Source organism: Mustelus asterias, chromosome 4 (assembly GCF_964213995.1).
Source record: "Mustelus asterias chromosome 4, sMusAst1.hap1.1, whole genome shotgun sequence".
In the NCBI taxonomy this organism is placed as follows: Eukaryota; Metazoa; Chordata; class Chondrichthyes; order Carcharhiniformes; family Triakidae; genus Mustelus; species Mustelus asterias.
The window spans coordinates 66,776,445-66,796,469 of record NC_135804.1 but is presented as its reverse complement, the minus strand read 5'-3'; the positions used below and the strand labels follow the sequence as shown (position 1 = coordinate 66,796,469).

At 49.7% G+C, this 20,025-nt stretch overlaps 1 protein-coding gene across 1 annotated transcript in view; it reads right to left on the bottom strand.

The window, feature by feature from the left end:
* LOC144493118 (hydrocephalus-inducing protein-like) overlaps window positions 1-20,025 on the bottom strand; it is a 182,603-nt gene that overhangs the window by 98,191 nt on the left and 64,387 nt on the right. Inside the window, exons 6-7 of the mRNA XM_078212020.1 lie at window positions 11,749-11,887; window positions 9,003-9,168 (exon numbers count right to left, since the gene is read on the bottom strand). Coding sequence (XP_078068146.1) covers window positions 9,003-9,168; window positions 11,749-11,887 — 305 coding nt within the window. The remainder of the gene's footprint in view (window positions 1-9,002; window positions 9,169-11,748; window positions 11,888-20,025) is intronic.

Sequence of the window (20,025 nt, the reverse complement as noted above, 5' to 3'; positions counted from 1 at the left end):
GGAAAAAAGAATGATATGGTGACACTCGTGACACCCAAAGTTCAGCCAGGCGGCCTCTGTTCTAGCTGGAGAGACTGAAATCAGCTTACTGAGTGGGCTACTGTGCATGCGCCGATCTGTCAGTGCCGAGATCAGCGCATGCGCAGTGGCCCTGCACTGATGGCCTCCCTATTGCTGGCCAGCTCTATCGCTGGCCAGCCCTGCAACTGCATCCGACCCCTCCCCACATCCCCCCACATCCCCCCCCACATCACCAGCTCTCTGCCCACGGCCCGACCACTGGCCCCCCATCCATTCCCCATCAATTGGCAGCAGACCCCCCCTTCTCCCCCACTGATCTCAGGCAGAGAGATCCACCCTCCCCCCTCCACCTACTGATATCAGGCAGAGTGATATCCCACCCACCCCCCCCCCCCCCCCCCCCCCCCATCCCCCACCCACCTGGTGTTGTTAAACTTCTTACTGTGTTTACCCCAGTCCAACACCGGCATCTCCACATCATGACTACCATCGACACCGCAAACTGCCGGCTCCAAGTGGAGAGGATCGCCAAGAAGATCGCGCATATCGACACAGACATCTAGTTTCTACAAAAACTTTAACCTGGTGTTGTTAAACTTCTTACCCAATCATTAAGGCACTGATCCACCCCCACCCGCCCCCCCACCCCCCCATCAACACACCTACAAGTGCTCACTTGTTTTCCCCTCAATGCTAACAATCCAGAGGACCCCTGCCAAGAGCATTACAAATCAGAGGGCATGGAAAGCAGCAGGCTGCCTCCACTTCTGAAGTGTAGTCTTGAGGAAAACCTAGAAGGAGCAGGAGGTAATATAGGATAAAGAAGCTGCAGGAGCATTGAGCTGGAATGTGTGAAGTTGGAATGGGTGAAGTTTCGCAGTGCTAGTTCGGGAGAAGGGGGCACCAAATTTTCAATTTCACTATTAAATCCTGTTTCACTTTTAGTCTGAGCAGCCTATCACTTCACGTGGCAGCCTCATCAGTGGGGGATGATAGAGTGGGGGCGGGTGGCTCTTGTGTCTCCAGCTCCAACCTCATCTTCCCACTGACCCTACAGATTTTTCCTCAAATAGGATACCATGTGAGCCAGAGTAACACATCCTGGTTGATAAATAAACCCCTTTATCAGCTGAATTCCTTCACCCTTCCCTAACCCCCTTCCCTAACCACTCCCCCCTCCCCCACCGCCAAACCATGGACTAACAGTAGCTCAGATGAGATGCCCCATTGCACACTCAGGATTGAGAAGAGAGCTTAGTGGAACATCTTGAGGTGGACAGAAATCGGACCTCTTGTTATCATGAGGAGCTTCACAGCTTCCCTCACAGCAAGTCTTCATCACCCTCCTGCCTTGCGGTCAGACCACCTACCACTGCCAACCCAGGCCCATCACCCTGCTGTGATGTAACGGTGACCCTTGGAGGGGGGAACAGGAGAAAGGGTCGAGAGGAAGTGGGAGAAAAAAGGACTGAGAAGAGGACGGGGAAGACAAGGTTTGAGAGAACCGTGGGGAAGACATGGGGGTCGATTCTCCCATCCTGCTGCGCTACATTTTTAGCGCAGCGGGCTGGGAGATTCCAGCGGCTCCTGATGCACGAGATCCGCGCTGGGTGTCCCGGCCTGCTCGCATCTCCCAGCGCTGGATTTCAGGCGGTGTCAACTTCGTGCCAGAAATTGGTGGGGAGGTGCATAAATTATGGCAATTAACATTACCATATATTTTAAATCCTATTAGCGGGCCCGGAAACTTAAGACCCAGGCCTGCTCATAGGATTTAAAATACATGATAATGTTCCCTCTCTCCCTCGCTCGGAGTATTTCACTCCAGCAGGGTTTACAGTAGCGGGGAGCTAGTGGCCCGATCCCGCTGAGGTGAAAGGGGGCACCACAGAAGGTTGGGTGTGCGGGGGTGCTCCCTGGGCATTGACATCCTGGCATCCTGTGTCCCCTGGCAGTGCTCAAGTGGCAAAGTGCCAATGCCCGGGCGGCATCGTGGCACTGCCCATCGGGCATGGGGCAGTGCAAAGGGGGTGGGACTTAGGAACAGGGCCTGAGAGGTGATCGGTGGGGGTGGGGGGTCCCGCTGCTACTCTGCATAGGGATCGGTGCGGCAAGGAGGAAGGCCAGTAATTGGGGCGGGAGTCGGCATTGTGGGATGGGAGGTCGGGACTGTGTGTGTGTGTGTGTGGGGGGAGGGGGGGGGGGGAGGGTTGGGGGGATTGCTGGCCAGTCGGGAGGCCATCAGTGCGGGGCCACTGCGCATGCGCTGATCTCGGCACTGACAGATCGGTGCATGCACAGTCGCCTGCTCAGTACGCTGATTTCAGTCTCTCCAGCTAGAACAGGCCCCACCCTCTGAAATTTAATGATATGTATGCTGGTAGCCTCTATAGCGCACTGAGTGTGAGAGATTCTAGTGTGAACTCCCACTGAGAAAACCAGTGTGAATTACTCCAGTTTTCACACGAATTCCACACTCAAATATTTTACCATTTTGATTCTAGGTTCTCAGGCATATGCAATCTGCCTGCAAAAATATCAACGATTCCGAATCGCACTGCACAAGCCTGCGAGCGGGGCTTAATGCGCCCGAAACCCTGCAGCTCCAATTGGCGCCTCCAACTGCGCATACGCAGAAAAAAAATGATAGAATGCCGCTCCCCTGCCACATCCTTCCCGGGCCGGATAATGCCTCCCCCTAACCCCAAAAACATTGCCCCACCCCCCAACATTAGCGGCCCCCTTATCCCCCACCCCCCCGCCACCCATACCAATCGCAGCCCCTCGCCCCCTATTAATATCAGACAGTGTGGCAGTGGACCCTCCTTCCCCCCCCCCCCTCCACTGATCGCAGCCAGAGTGGTAGCGGACCCCCCTTCCCCCACTGATCTCAGGAATTGGCAGCAGACCCCCTCCTTCAGCCTCACTGATCTCAGGCAGAGAGATCCACCCTCCCCCCTCCACCTATCGATTTCAGACAGAGTGATATCCGCACCCCCCCCTCCCAACCCTGGACCCTCCTGCCCAAGGCCCCCTTCTCCTCCAGACTCCGATGGCTGTATGACACCTCCCTCTCTCTCCCCTGTCCCCAATCATTGAGACACTGATCCACCACCACTTCCCCCCCCACCTCCCCATCAACACACCTGCAAGTGCTCACTTGCCTTCCCCTCAATGCTAAGAAGCAAACTGCATGTAACTTGCTGGAATGCTCTGCCAAACTGCCTGCAGCTGATCTGCCCTAACGAGGGGCAGCTCCATAAAATACCCAAGGCTGGAAAGGCAGGCAGGCAGTCCTGGAAAAATTGAGCGCATGACCAGCCCCTCCGATTTTCTGAGGATGACCTGGGGAGGCTGCTGGATGCAGCAGAGGTGAGGCGGGACACCTTCTTCCCCCCAGGAGGATGCAGACCCGGGGGACTGATGGCAATGCGGCCTGGGAGGCAGTCGTTGCCATGGTCAGTACCTTGGCACTGGCCCCCCCGAATCGGGAAACAGTGCCGCAAAAAGGTCAATGACCTCATTCAGGCAGCAAGGGTTAGTGCTTAACCCCATCCAGCATCTTCCCCCAAATCTCCCCCAGGTCCTCCCATCCCCAGGACCCTGTATATTTCCAGCCCCTGGCCCCCAAGCACCTTCTTCCTATCTCCCCCAAGAGCCCCACTGCGTTTGCCCTCTAAGGGCCACCACTTGATACTCTGCAGGAGTCATGCCATAATTTCTTTCATGGCTCCTTCTGTCTCCACAGGAGAAGACCGACCATAACACCAGAGGACGAAGACAGTGTGTGGTGAGCCAGATATCCGGGTCCTCACCCTCTTTGAGGAACGCTGCGCTGGGGCTGTCAAGGGAAGGGGAGATATGGGCTGTCAACAACAGCATGGTCGGGCTGCCGTCGAGAAGTGAGCACCTGTCAATCCTCCACTCAATTTGAGGCAACTTCTCAGGGGCATGAGTTTTGGGTACAAGGTTTAAAGGAGATGTACGAGATTTGCACAGAGAGGATAGTGGATGCCTGGAACTTGTTGCCGGGGGAGGTCGTGGAGGCAGATATGATAGTGACCTTAAGGGGCGTCTTTACAGCTACGTGAATGGGATGGGAATAGAGGCATATGGTCCCCGGAAGGGTAGGGGGTTACAAATCAAATGGGCAGCCTGGTCGCTGCAGGCTTGCCGAAGGTCCTGTTCCTGTGATGAAATTTTCTTTGTGCTTTGTTCTACGTTCGATGTAGAAATGTGAATCATGTGTTTGGCATTCCGGATTCCTCTCCCTTCCTTGCACTTAACTTTGCGCCCTGTGTTGCAGCGACAGAACCGGACGCACTGGGGCCATCTGGACGTCCGTGGTCTCTTGCACGCAGGGTCCTGCCGGAGGCGAGGACTCAGCTGGCCCCAGGATACATGCTGGGCCTCTGAGATCACTTCTCCCTCAGCTGCTGGAGATGCAGCAACAGAGCCAGGGAACACAGAAGGGGCTGACGGCCACACTCGACCAACTGTGAGGTGGTTGGGAGGAGTCCCAAAGCTTTCAGGTGGACCAGCTATTGCCTGTCTTGCATGGTTCACAGGCCAACACTGCAAGGGTGGTGTCTGCAGTGGAAAGCCTGGAACAGGGGATCCTCACCATAAGTGGCAGGCTCCAAGCGATGGCTACTGCAGCTCCCGTCCATCCTGGTCAGGACAGCTCAGATGAGTCCTCAGAGAATATGGCTGAAGGGACCTCTGAGGGTGGCACAGTTTTGGCGTCAGCTTCCACCTCACAACTCACAATCCCAGATACTGACACGTCGGTTGGTCCAGTTAGTGATGAGGCTTCTGGGTCACTCTCTGGTGAGCACGACACATCTGATAATATACATCGGGTGGAGGTGAGAACGTCTGAGGCCTCTGGCACGCGGGGGTCTACCGGAGGCGAGGACTCAGCTGGCCCCAGGCTACATGCTGGACCTCTGAGATCACTTCTCCCTCAGCTGCTGGAGATGCAGCAACAGAGCCAGGAATGAGGAGGGGCTGATGGCCACACTCTACCAATTGTGAGGCTGTTGGGAGGAGTCCCAAAGTTTTCAGGTGGACCAGGTATTGCCTGTCTTGCATGGTTCACAGGCCAACACTGCAAGGGTGGTGTCTGCAATGGAAAGCCTGGAGCAGGGGATCCTTACCATGAGTGGCAAGCTCCAAGCGATGGCCGAGTCACAGCAGGTCACAACTGAGGGACTGAACAAGCTTCTTGAGATTCTGCGGCACATGGCTGAGAGGCTCGAGAGCTTGCAGGAGACAAAATGAGACAGCGCTGAGATACAGCAGGCTACAGCAGCAGCCCTTGAGAACGTGGCCCAGTCTCAGAGGGTCATGGCTGAGGGGTTGCAGAGCATGGCCCAGTCTCAGAGGGCACTTGCTGCGGCCATTGATAGGTGGCAGAAGGCTCGACCACCATGGGTAGGACACAGGTCCTCCAGAACTGGCAGGGCCAGGTGATGCCGGAGCTTCTGGAGCTCACTGCAGAAGTACCGCCGTCCCATGGAGTGACCCAGGGGCCCACAGGAACCCCAAGGGAGGAGGAAGGGCAGGAGCCCATGCTGGGACCTTCCAGCCAGGAGGCTGTGGCTACACCTTCTGACTCATGAACCTGGTGAACTCCTGGCTGGCAAAAGATGTTCCATTGTCAGAGACGAGCATCTCCGGAATCCCATGTGTTGAAAAGGAGGCACGAAGTTTCTCTATCATTATTGTTGTGGTCACCGAATGCACCCGATGGACATCCATCCACTTGGAGTGGGCATCCACTATGACTAGAAACATCAAGCTCATGAATGGGCCTACATAATCCTTGCACAGTCTAGTCCAAGGTCTACCCAGCCAAATGGGTATAGGGGAGCTGCTGGTGGCAACTTTTGTCCTTACTGGCATCGACCCACAAGCACCGCTATGTCCGCTTCCATTTCGGGCCACCATAGCTTCTTGCCAACATCTTCATTTTGGATACTCCAGGGTGTCCTTGATGTAGTTCAGCCAGTATGGAATGGTGGCCCTGACTTGGAACAATCACTCATGCCCCCCATAGCAGTACCATCTTCTACAGTGAGCTGCTCTCCTCTACTCCAATATGGATGGAATTGGGGCAGTGCTGGTCTTTCGATTTCTCCCGTCAGCACTAATTGTTTAGCTTTTGCGAGGACTGGGTCCTTTTGCGCCCAAAGACATATATTATTTGGGTATTCTGGGTACTCGAAGGGTACCCAGAAAATTCATGGTTATTACCATCTCTTCTACTGATAGTAGGGTGTCTGCTAAAGGCAGTCTACTCAAGGCACCTGTATTTGCCACGAGGCTTCCCAGACCGTGCTTCAACTGAGAGTTGTAGGCGGCCAGTAATAACACTTGCCACTGGATATGGGCTGATGCTACTGGTGGCACTGCTTTGTGCTCTCTTAGTAGCCCCAGTAGCAGCTTGTGATTGGTGACAATCACAAATTTCTACCCATAAAGATATTGATGAAGTTTTTTCACTCCAAATATTACTGCCAACTCTTCCTTTTCATTGTGGGCATACTTTCTTTCCGCTATGACCAAGATCCTGGAGGCATATGCTGTTTGGCTTTCCTCTCCATTTGGCCATGTGCTAATACTGCCCGGATGCCGTATGGAAACCATCACAGGTTAGCACTAACTCCTTTTTAGGATCATAATGTGCTAAGGTATATGACGATGGTACTTTATTCTCTTAAATGACAGGCATTCCCAAGCTTAATCCTTTTTTAGCAGTCAGTGTAGCAGAACCAAGATGGAGGCATGGTTTGGCATAAATTTTCCACAGTACGTCCAGCCCTGGAAATAACTGTAATGCGTCGATGGACGTGGCAGCTGGGTCCTCTTTAATCGCCTGGAATCATCCTCCAAAGGATGTAGACCTGACTTGTCCACTTTGTAGCTCAGATAGGTCACTTGAGGTACCAGGAAGATGCATTTCTCACTACTTAGGTGCATGCTGGCCCTTTGGAAAATGACTAAGAACTTTGCCTAGGTTCTGTAGGTGTTCCACCTTTGTTTTACCTGGAGAACGTGATCCAGATAAATGCCACCTGGGGTAAACCTTGTAACATGTCCTCCATTATTCTCTGAAAGATCAAGTAGGCTGCGATACTCCAAAAGGTACTGGTCGAGGCTCTTTAGAGTGTTGATTGTGGAATATTTCTGCGAATCCTAATCCAGCTGCAACTGCAATTATTTTTACTTCTATTTTCTTTTTCCACTTTTTCCCTTCATGCAAATGATGCAAGCCAGACCTGAAAAATTGCGGGACTGTATCTTGGTCGACATGTAAGGGCGCCCCAGCTCCTTTTATGGTTCTTAGCCCTTCTCGGAAAATTTCTGGGTATTTGAGCAGGACTTCACTTAAGTGACTATTTTTTAAACTGGAAAAAGATTACCCAATCCAGCTGGATTTCTTGCAACCAGTTTTGCCCCATTAGGCTTGAGCCCTCCACTACCATTAATGATAACCGAACCAGTTGCTTTTCGTAAGAGAGAGAAACAAAGGTTGTACCCACAGTTCTCAGAATTTCCCCTGTTTAAGTTCTCAGTCTTGCTGAAGTCATCATTAAAGTTAAGGGTTGAAGTCCAGTGCGAATTTTACTCAACGCTGATTCTCCGACCACGGTCCCGTCTGCATCAACTTCCATGAATACTGTATGTCATTTTATCTTACGGTTGTCTTAATTGTGTCCGATTTGGACATTGCTGTGCAATTCAATTGTTCCACGTCGGATGTAGGTGGACTTTCCAGGGTGTGCACTCTCCTGGACACTGGCCGATGTGTTGTTTTCCTAACTCTAGGTCTTTAAGGCTTACTTTTATGCTCTGACTCCACATACCGGCAACAATTACAATGCCCTACCAGTTGGGATTCTGAAGGGACTGTTAACTGTCTGGTCAAAGCTTGGCTTTGCCACTGTGAGCAGACTTGGGTTTACTTGTATCTGGATACTTCCTGAGGAAGGCTACGTAATCACCTGCACTCAAGTTGTGATCCCCGAACTTAGTTGAACTGGCGTTCGAATACCTTGCAACTTATATGCCCCTCTTGCACCAGTTTACAATGATAAGGTCAACTGTAGCCCCTGTTTAAAGTCCAGTTGGGTTTCAGCCAACAGGCGTTTTTGGATAGCTACGTTATTTATTCTGCACACCAAATGGTCTCTAAACATCTCATTAAGCGTCAACCCAAATTCACATGTTTTCGCCTGTCCTCTCAACCCCAATTGTCCACGGCAGGGTCAAAAGAGTCCAGTTTCCCAAACAGAGGCATGATGCCTCAAAATAGCTTTCCCCAAGCAAAGCCAGCTGTTTCTTAGGGTCATTCTTTTTCCTCGTCACCACTGAAATAATTCCTCAGAAACTAGAGTCCCTTCACCAGATTCTCTTTATTTACAAACTCAATTCAACTCCGAAGAGTGCTTCAGGTACAAAGGCAGAATCCAGAGTGTCAGTAGCCCTGACTCTCCTCAATATATACATGTCAGATTCCCTGATTGGGCAGACAATCATTGCCTCAATCAGGGAGCTCATATACCAAGAGGCCAACCTCATGGACCCCATTGAGGTCATTACAGGGGGCGATGGGTCAGGTGAATCCTAACTGCCTTGGCACTCGTTGGGAATCCTAACTTTGGGCCGACACTCCATTCAGCGGGGCATCAGGAATCCCACGGGCCATCTGATAAGGCTAAAGAATTCCATTTTTAATCTCCCCTAAAACTAACCCCTGATAAAATTCAAACCTGTCAACTTGGATTCCATTCTCAGAGGCTCTTCCTCTCCCGATTAACAACTCATTTCTAACAATCCAGGCCACAAGGACCACGAGTTAACAACATGCTTCAGAAAAAGAATACTAATGGAAGCTGCATTGCCAAATTTATTATGGGAAAATGGGAAAAGCACCAATCCCACTTCTGTTTATGTGAAAAAATTCAAACACATACCTTCCAACACAAATTTGTAATTGATGTGGGAGTCTTCAAGGGAAACCGATGGTTCAGTCGTATTGCCACATAACAGGAAGGGTATGGTGATATTTTGATCTGGAATGATGAAGCTCCAGAATGATTCAGTGATGTTCAACTGCTGAGGCACAAACTGAAAGCTGACCTGAAGAAAAGGACAAATGGTCATGCGAGATTGGTAACCATGTGGTGAGGCTGATACTATTGCTGTTGAAATCTATTCTGATGCCAATAATTATGCTATGTCAAAAACATCATTCTTCAGTCTCAGAAGATACAAGTGGAAACAAAAAGATGTTCAACATGCTTTTCAATAGATTCTACAGCCAGGCAAGACACATCTTTGCAGTTAGTAATGACCACTTATTTACCGTGACCGAGTCTTATTCCTGCGGAACAACACATTTCTCCCACTTAGAATGGCCAAAAATAAATGAACTAATGCTGTAAATTACATCCATAATGCCACAGAGTTTTTAGTATTATGTTGCAGATAAAAGTGCCTCTTTACAAATTAGACTAGTTAGTAATTAACACAATTAGGCATTTTGTAGGTTTTTATTAACTTGACCCTGGCTGTGATTTGGGCTGATATTGGGCCAATTTGTCATCTTGGTTTATTAAACAGCAAGTCTGGAATAGCATAATTAGATTCACACAATGACGAATGGTAACTTCAATCAGTGGTTTGTATAATGGTACAAAATTAATAAAAAATAGTATTTGAGCTCCCTCTGGTGTCTTACTTAGTAGCTATATGGTATAATGTACAATCGATCCACAGGTAGAGTAGTCTGGTTCAGTTAGCTAATCTCAATTGGTTGCAATAAGGGTGCTACAATTGGCATCTAGTTCTCCTAGACTGGGTTCAGGGTCCTGATAATCATTTAGGGGCCTCTTATTTGAAGAAATTATTTGATTGTTTTCCAGATGTAAGGCACACCTGTTTTTCCAGGTATGCCGAATTTTAGCACAATATGATATGTTCTAGGAATCAAATCTGGGCTGAAAAGTTCAATGCTAGTGTTGGTGCTGAATCACTAGGGCAGGTCCACCAGTTTTCTAATTGGAAAAGCACCAACCCCACGTCGGTTGACCAGACCATTTGTGTCTCTAATATAAAGAACTTGATTGCCCTGAGTAAGGACAATGTACTTTGCGTCTGGCTCATGACCGATATCATCCATGACATCCAAATGATCATGCTCAGACTTGATCCCACATGTGGTCTTGAGGAAGTGCAGCTGTGTTGTGTACTCCCACCTGAGCACACCCTAAGCCCCAACTACCTTCTCCCACCCCACTCACAGGGTTTGTAACCCTGCAGTCTGAATTGCCTCATGGAAATGCCCTTCGTGCCTTCAGCCACTGGACGGTGGGATATCTTGAATGGGCTGCTGCTGCACACTTTCGACTTCCGTGCTCTCACCTGTCGTCTGGACATGCCTTGGTGTGCCTTGTTGCGATCCGGTGGTGGAGGTCCCTGGTGGAGGGTGTTGTATACAGCAGTCCCATACAACCACAGATTGTACCAGTTCATGGTCTTCCAAGAAACCTGCCATTTTTGCAGTCTTGTGATGCCTGTGGACCATGTTTACATAGGTTGCTTTCGGCTGCACTCCCTTTTGAGGTATTTTAAAAATCTTTTGTTGCTAGTTAATTTGCACTTCAGCCCCACATTCCTGATCTTGGGGCACCTGGTGTGGCGAGGGCAGAAAAGAGGAGGAGCTCCTTGTGAACCTGCTCCTGGACCTGGCCAAACTCGCCATCAACAGATCCAGACAGTGGGCGACCAAGGGGTCATCTGAACTAACTGTCTCCCCCTCTACTGTGGCTACATTTGCGGCTGGGTATTGTTGGAGAGGGAGTATGCAGTGTCCACTGCAAGGGCACCATTCAGGCCTTCTGTGGTCGCTGGGCACTGGAGTGACTAGAGTGTCTTATCAGCCCCTTTAATCACCTTTTGATTTGATGTTTTAAGTTTCAGTTGTAATTTGTTTTTGTTTTGGGTAGTCCCCCTTTAAAAGGCTATCTCTCTTGCTTTGTCCCTCAGTTTATTTACGTTGGTTTATATGGGTAAACCCAAAAGAGAGCCATGCGAGCTGTGGATTGGGAAAAGAAAAACCAAGGACCATCTGCTGCACAAATGCTCATCCAAACTTTTGCTCCCTCCAGTATCTACTATCTCCAGCTTCCTCTTGCCTGTCTTCTGTGACTCCAGCTTCTCCAAAATGCTGCTGCCCTAACTTGCACCAAGTACCTTAAAGGGATTGATGAAGCACTCCAGTTGCTGCAGTGCCCTGCAACTACAGAAGGCCTGAATGGTGCCCATGGACACTGCATGCTCCCTCTCCTGTTGCTGGTGAGTTTGGCCAGGTCCAGGAACAGCTCTCACTGACCTATATTGGTTCCAAGTCCCAGCAAAGCCTCGAATTTAACATTCTTATCTTTATCTTCAAATCCAGCCATCGCCTGGCCTCATTGCCATCGCTGTAACGTCCACAAGCCCTAAAAAACATTAGTCTTCTGCATTCATCTAATTCTGCTCGGTAGCTTATTCCTAGTTTCTTTAGCCCTCATCTCTCATCTATCCTAATATTTTCCTACGTGGTGGCTCTGTGTGAAATTTTGTCCGATTTACACATCTGTCATGAATCTTGGGATGCTTTACTAAGGCCTTGTATAAATATGTCACTTACAGAGTAACAGTAGTCTCTGAACTAACCTCAGTCTTCTTCCCTGCTGATATATACCCCTTTTCTGTCATGCAGAAGAACATTGGCTGCATCCGTACATCTGGTGCACTCTCAGATACCCACTGGAAGGAGTAGTCAGTGTTTGTTGGATTCATTATGTAGAAGGACCTGAGGAAAATAAAGAGATATTTGTTCCGAGTAGCAGAGGCAGAAGGTGTTTGGTTGTAAATGCACAGTTTGATTGAAATTATTTAAGGATTAGTTGTCTTTGATGTGGGGTTATGAATACACATCTGTTTGTTTTGATAAGGGATTAAGTACTTGAGGCTTTAAATGGCCTTCCCTGAGTGGAAGCGTCATGAATGTGCCAGCAGGTTAAAAGTCACCAGCATTTTAAAAGGTATTTCACAGGATGTACATCCCACTAATGAGATTAGTTAGAAACAGACTGGAAGAATACATCATTCTGCTAATAGGAAACACCTTGGGTACCCAATTGCACCAGCCAGGGAATCTTTTAGGACTACAGAAGCTGAGGGGTAGACAGAAAATACACAGAGAGAAGCATCAAAGGGAAACAACAGTATAATTGGCAACATTTTCGTGGAAGCAGGAGGCAGTATCCATCCAACAGCCTGAGGGGCAGATTCCACTTAGAAGCCCATAAGTCGATTTTAGCTAGCAGATCAGAAGCAAATGTGCCGAAAAATTTGTGGTGGCAATTAAAACCATACTTTTCTGAACCAAGAAGAGACATTCCCCAGAATAACTCCTCAATCATTTACCGTGTAGTAACTATAAGATGGCCTTTACTTATAGCTCTATTAAATTGGATGTTGTTTGGGAAGAGGGAAGTCCTGAAAGAGATCAGATCTCATAAATGTATTTTGGATCAAAAGGATAATTTCTATGAAAACTGTATGGATGTGTTCAGTAGTTCCTATACATAACTGTCTTAGATCATTATAATCCTGTTCATGCATATGTGTCTTTCCCTATTGCAATATGACTGGGCTGATTGCTGTTCTCATACCATTCCTGTAAACAGCATTATAACCGCCATGAATCGGTGTCCCAGGTTGGAATACCCTCGCAAATAACATCAGCTGGGTTTGTAACAGGAGTGTTATTTTATTTTTGTCAGGGTTGCAACTTAGATCTTTACTTTATTTCATCTCAGCATAGCTCCTCAGGTCTGTCCATGGTGGATAATGAGTGAGTTGATGTAAAGGGTGTAAGGGCAAAAGGTGGTGGGTGACAGCAGGGATTGGCATGAGGGCTATAAGGTGTTTTGAGATGGGTGGCATCATGAGTTGGCATTAGGTTGGCATAGAACATATAATGATGTGGATGATGAAGGAGCAGTGCTCCGAAAGCTAGTGGCGTTTGCTACCAAATAAACCTGTTGGACTTTAACCTGGTGGTGTTAGACTCCTTACTGTATAGAATATATAAGACAGGGTGGATGGGATAATGGGTTGGCATGAGTTGGCAGTAAATTGATATGGAGGCTATAACAGCCCATGGGGATGTGTGGGGAGAGCCTGAGTTGGAATTATATTGGCATGGAGCATATGGGGAGCCATGGGGAGATAGGTGAGGGGTATGAATTGGCATGGATAGGGAAGGAGGACTAGGTGGGTGGCTGATGGGATGTGAGGGTGAGAGCTAGAGAACCTAATATTTAACAAAACACAAGGGATGAAGTCCCAAGGAAATGAGGTAGGCATGCAGCAGTTCAGGCCGGATTTTCCATCCCCCACCTGTGAGTGTGTTGTGGAGGTGGGTGGCCTGCTATTGGCTGATGGTGAGATCTTCCAGTGCCACCACTGTCAAGGGGATTTCCTGTTGTTATCACCCTCCCCACATCAGGACTGGATGGAAAATCTCACCCTTTGTCTTTGCATTTGGCAGCCCATCACCTCCTCTGATCTGCATCTGGGTGGAACGGGCCCAATTCCATCCCACACTCACCCTCCCAGGGGTAAAACTGCATATGATGGCACACTTTCTCCTGAGGTGGGTGCAACAAGCTGAGAAATTTCCCAACATGCCCGAAGTGTGGGACTGATTGATGCTGATACTGAATGGAAACTGTAAAGAAAGGTGTTACATTCTCCTGCACTACCTGAGTGAATATTAAATTCACCCTCTTCAAAGTAGAATAAGAGCAAATAATGCACAGACTGCAAATCTCTTTAGGCAATGGTTGCATCTCTAAAATAGTCTGACACCTCAATCCAGCAATGTGGGTGTTTCAGGTAAAAAGACACAAATGTTAAAGTAAAATAAAAACAAATGCTGGAGAACTACAACAGGTTAATCAGCATCTGATGGTTCATCCTCCCTCACCACATGCAAATCATCCCTCTTCCAGATACTGGCTGACCTGCTGTGAATTTCCACCATTTTATGTTGTTTTTTGTCTTGACTTTTTTCTACAGAATGTTTTTTATGCTGACAATTTAATTTGCTTATAGTGCTAATTATCTATTTAAGAATGTATATGACAAGATAAACCACTTCAGAGAATTTAGCTAGTGTTTGTTTTCAGTTGAAGAGTAATTATTCCTTGTCATGCAATAGTTTTAAACAGTGGATCAAGCTTCCCTCAGGAATTCTGCAAGGGCCTTTCAAGTTATAATGCTGAGTCATAAAGTTTTGAATGAGGGGCCAGCAACTTTGTAATGTTATTGGAGGCTATTGCAATGTGAACACAATGAGCAGAAACTGCCACATAATAAATCGTCCTCTGGTCTGCAAGTACTGAATCCAGGTGCAAAAGGCCAGTTATGTCTGCAACACAGTGACCCAGAAATGTGTCTACATTCACTATTAATCACACAGGGGTATGGTGCATGAACCTGAATAGCAAAGCCCAAGACTCCCCATATATCGGGCCTTGGACCTCACTATAATGGAATCAGCAACGTGCAAAATCTCAATGCAAAGAGTAGTGAAAACTGGGCCACAGCAGGGGTGAAGAGAGAGGGACATAGATTAGGTGTTATGAGTGAGAGATTAGTGGTTGGGACTAGCAGCAATGCTGATGGGCTGAGAGAGCAGTAATGATGGGAAGTGGTGTAATGTCTGCAATTGTTTTTTTTTAATGTATGGTTGGCAGAAGTCCTCCACATGCTGGTAAATTACTTTCATATTATTTGGACCTAGATGGCAAACCCTAAAGCTGATTTCCCTAGTCAAGCCAGGACTGTCATAGGATGACTCAGGAACAAAGCAACCTTGCAAAGGGGCCTCAAACAGGCATTAAGCTTTTTACTTGCTCCGGGCACGGGTAAAGAGCACCTATTGTTTGCCTTTACCCAATATGATAGCGAGTACATATATGCCAGATGTTACAGTTCCCACTTGGAGTCAGGTGGAAGGAAAAAAGGTAAATGAAGCATGGAAGTCCCTATCCCACTTCTGTCTGGCAATTTTCAGCAGCGCAGGGATGGCGCTGGGTCAGGAAAACTGCACTTTGCTGCATGAAAATTCCCAGCACCATTCTGGAAGTGGATATTTCACAACTTCTATAATCTTCAGCAAAGTGGCTGCATATTGGTAGTCTCTTTTAATCACATCTACACTGGTGTTGAATATAGATGTGAACCATAGATTGCCAGTGGGAGAAGTATAAAAAGTGAGTAAAATAGTGTTGCGCCTTACAGTGTATCATCATATGAGATAGCTTGAACTATATCCATGTTTACCAAAGTAAGATGATACTGCTATGAATGGGAAAGGTAAGTGACCATTGCATAATATGGTTGCCAGATTGTTACTTATGACAACTTGCAAACTGTCAAGTTAAAAGATAGAATTGTAAATGTGGAAAAGTCTTCAGATTCATTAGGATAGAGTATCCACTGGATAAAGTGCTATTCTGCATAATACAATGTGGACAGCATAGCCCAATGTCACATCAATAGCTAATTGTTTATATTCTCCCCATGGCTTCCACAATATCGCTAAAGAACAGCACAGGCACCAATTTGGCTATGTCAACCTTGACAAATATCAGAGTTTTTGATTGTTTTCAAAGATTGTAATGGCTTCTGCTCAGCAAGGTCTATCAACACAGCTGTTCAGGAGAATGTGTGCTTGTTTATTTTGAGCTTTATGAGCTTTTAAGAGGATTATGTTTTACATACCAATTCCAATATTTTCTGTTTATTGTGACAGACTAAATAGCTTCAGAAGATTCTCACTTTTTACCACCTAAACATCAAATGATTTTTTAAAATTTGATTTATTGTCACAGGTATTAACATAGTGAAAAGTATTGTTTCTTGCGCGCTATTCAGACAAAGCATACCGTTCATAAGAAGGAAACGAGACAGTGCAGAATGTAGTGTTACAGTCATAGCTCGGGTGTAGAGGAAGATCAACTTAATGCAAGGTAAGTCCATTCAAAAGTCTGACAGCAGCAGGGAAGAAGCTGTTCTTGAGTCGGTTGGTACGTGACCTCAGACTTTTGTATCTTTTTCCCAAAGGAAGAAAGTGGAAGAGAGAATGTCCGGGGTGCGTGGGGTCCTTAATTATGCCGGCTGCTTTGCCGAGGCAGCAGGAAATGTACAAAGAACAAAGAAAATAACAGCACAGGAACAGGCCCTTCGCCCTCCACGCCTGCACCGACCATGCTGCCTGACTTAACTAAAGCCCCCTACGCTTCCGGGGACCATATCCCTCTATTCCTATTTCATTCATGTACTTGTCAAGACGCCCCTTAAAAGTCACTACCTTATCCGCTTCCACTACCGCCCCCGGCAACGAGTTCCAGGCACCCACCACTCTCTGTGTAAAAATTCTGCCTCGTACATCTCTTTTAAAACTTGCCCCTCGCACCTTAAACCTATGCCCCTAGTAATTGACTCTTCCACCCTGGGATAAAGCTTCTAACTATCCACTCTGTCCATGCCTCTCATAATCTTGTAGACTTCTATCAGGTCGCCCCTCAACCTCCGTCGCTCCAGTGAGAACAAACCAAGTTTCTCCAACCTCTCCTCATAGCTAATGCCCTCCATACCAGGCAACATCCTGGTAAATCTTTTCTGTGCCCTCTCCAAAGCCTCCACATCCTTCTGGTAGTGTGGCAACCTGAATTGAACACTATATTCCAAGTGCGGCCTCACTAAGGTTTTTTAAAGCGTCAACATGACTTGCAAATTTTTAAACTCAATACCCCGGCCGATGAAGGCAAGCATGTAGACAGAGTCAATGGATGGGAGGCTGGTTTGTGTGATGGATTGGGCTACATTCACGACCTTTTGTAGTTCCTTGCGGTCTTGGGCAGAGCAGGAGCTAAACCAAGCTGTGATACAACCAGAAAGAATGCTTCCTATGGTGCATCTGTAAAAGGTGGTGAGAGTCGTAGCTGACATGGCAAATTTCCTTAGTCTTCTGAGAAAGTAGAGGCGTTGGTGGACTTTCTTAACTATAGAGTCGGCATGGGGGGACCAGCACAGGTTGTTGGTGATCTAGGCACCTAAAAACTTGAAACTCTCGACCTTTTCTATTCGTCCCCATTGATGTAGACAGGGACATGTTCTCCTTTACGCTTCCTGAAGTCGATGGGGCTGATTTTACCAAATCGGAACTAAGTGCCGGGTGCAGCCGTAAATCAGACCCGCGCCCGGCAGCCGCGCTCCAGCGCCCCCATACGCCTTTTTTCGGCATGGGTTTAGTGGGCGGGGCCTAGCGCATTTGCATCTGTCGGAGCGCCGAACAGCACAGCGCGCACGGGCGCGAAAGTCAAAGGCAGCGCTGACAGCAGTGGGGATGAAAGGAATGTCCTTGGACATTATCCTACAAAGGGGATTCCTTTCATCCCCAGTGCTGTTTGTGCTGCCTTAGACTTTCCCTGGTGGGGGTGGGTGGGGTGGTGTCTGATGGGGATGATGTGACGTCTCTGCCCCGGGGGAAGGGGGGGAGGGAGGGGGGGAAGGAGCGGGTGGGTGACGTGTCAACCCCTGGGGGGGGGTGGAAAATCCCTCCTCCGGTGGGGAGGAGGGATCGGCTGAAGACTGCCTGCTCCAACCCCCCCTCCCCCCAGGGGCTGACACATCACTCACCTGCTCCGTCACCCCGCCCCCCCCCCCCGAACCAGGGAAAGGCAGAGCAAGACCAGGAAAGTGCAGAAGGCTGTTGAAGGACTGCAGGTCGGAAGGATGGTGGAGGGAGACCAGTGATCGAGGTAGATCGGGGGTGTGCCCCGCCGAGGGGGGCCTGCCACCATGGGTAGGACCCAGGTGGTCCCCCAGGACTGGCAGTGCCAGGTGGCACCACGGCTTCTGGAGCTCACTGCAGAGGCATCGGTGTCCCATGGAGTGACCCAGGGGACAATAGGGGCACCCAGGGAGGAGGAAGGGCGCGAGCCCACGCCGCGGCATTCCAGCCAGGAGACCGTGGCTACGGCAACACCCTCCGACTCCCTCCTTCCCGACACTGGGGCATCTCAGGGGCAGCGGGATGAAGAGGGTTCCATGGTAGCACCCCAGACACCTGGAAGCCGGTCAGGGCCCTCAGGGTCCATGGCCTCTAAAGGACGGACACGCGCATCACAGGCTACGGGGCGTGGGTCGGCAGCTGGCCCCCTCCCCCTCCACCGTACATTCTGGGGAGCCACTGAGGCGCAGTGCGAGGCAGCGTGAGGTTCGGAGGTCGCAGTTGCTCTGGGATGGCACGGGAGAAGGGCTGCACGAGTTGGAAAGGACTGGAAGCCGCAGTGTTCTCTTTTCACAGGTTTCCGTGTTTCACCAGCTTACCTTTACTGGAATTAAATGTATTCCTTCCACAACCACCTGCGAATAGGTTGTCTCGAATAGCATCCCTGCCCCATTGACGGTCACCCGATGGATGCCTCATGGTGAGATCAGTTGGGGAGGGCCCGCAATGTGGTGTCACTGAGCAAAGGAGGCAAAGGAAGCCATTGGTCTCTCATACCCCACGGGCGATGACCTCCCGTCCCCCAACCCACCTGCCCCAGGGCCCTGTATGGGGGTTTCGGATCCCTTACCCACTAGACCAGCGTGGGCCCGGGTGCCACCGTGCATGTGGATCTCAGGCAGGAGTCAGACTGGTTTGCACCAGGGCATCATCCGAATAGTGCGTAGCGTGTCATCACCACCCTCCTGCCTGGCAGATATATCGTGAGCACGGAGTACCCAGGCCTACCACTCCGGTGTGACAATGCGCGGGATCACTGGAAGGCACATTCCGGTGTTGGGGGTGGGGGGGAATGGATCCCACTATCACCAGACCCTAGCCACTGAACCGCATGGTGATCAGAGCCTGTCTTGCCGCCCTCACACACCTCCGCTGCGCTGCCAGCCCTGCACCGGCTGGCAGGTGTTCCATGGCGCCCTCAGCCTCCTCTTCCTCCGCCTCCTCTTCCTCCGCCTCCTCTTCCTCCTCCAGGAGGTCACCTCGCTCCTGAGCCAGATTGTGCAGGGCACAGCACACCACCACTATGCGCGAGGTGACCAGGGGGCTGTACTGGAGGACCCCACCGGATTGGTCCAGGCACCGGAACCGCATCTTTAGGAGCCCAATGCACCTCTCCACTGTCGCGCGGGTGGCTACATGGGCCTCATTATAGCGGGTCTCCGCCTCCGTCACAGGCCTCCGCACAGGCGTCATCAGCCATGTGCGGAGCGGGTAACCCTTATCACCCAGTAGCCACTCCCGCAGCCTGGGCTCCTCCTCAAATACCTGAGGGATGTCGGACATCCTTACAATGTAGCTATCATGCACACTACCTGGATGTCTGGTGCAGACGTGCATGATGGTCATGTTGTGGTCACAGACGATTTGCACATTCAGGGAGTGGAACCCCTTCCTATTGACAAATCATCGTGGATCCTGTAGGGGGGCCCTGAGGGCAACATGGGTGCAGTCGACCAGCCCCTGCACATTTGGCATCCCCGCAATTGCCACGAACCCCACAGCCCGGGCTTCCTGATGGGCATGGTCCAAGTCGAATTTGATAAACTGCCCAGCTCGGGCATACAGGGCCTCGGTGAGTTGCTTGACACACGTGTGGACTGCAGACTGGGAGATGCCACAGACATCTCCGCTCGGGCTCTGGAAGGAGCCGGTGGCGTAAAAGTTCAGGGCTGCCGTCAATCCGACAGCCCCCCCCCCCCCCCCCCACGGCGCCAGGTCCTGCAGCAGGTCACATAGGTGTCGCACGGTCTCCTTTCGGAGTCGGAGACGTCAGCGGCATACGTGTCCAACATCTCCTCGAAGGAGACTCGTGCACGGAAGTGCCAGGGTCTCTCCTCCCTCCTTCTGTGAAGCCCCTG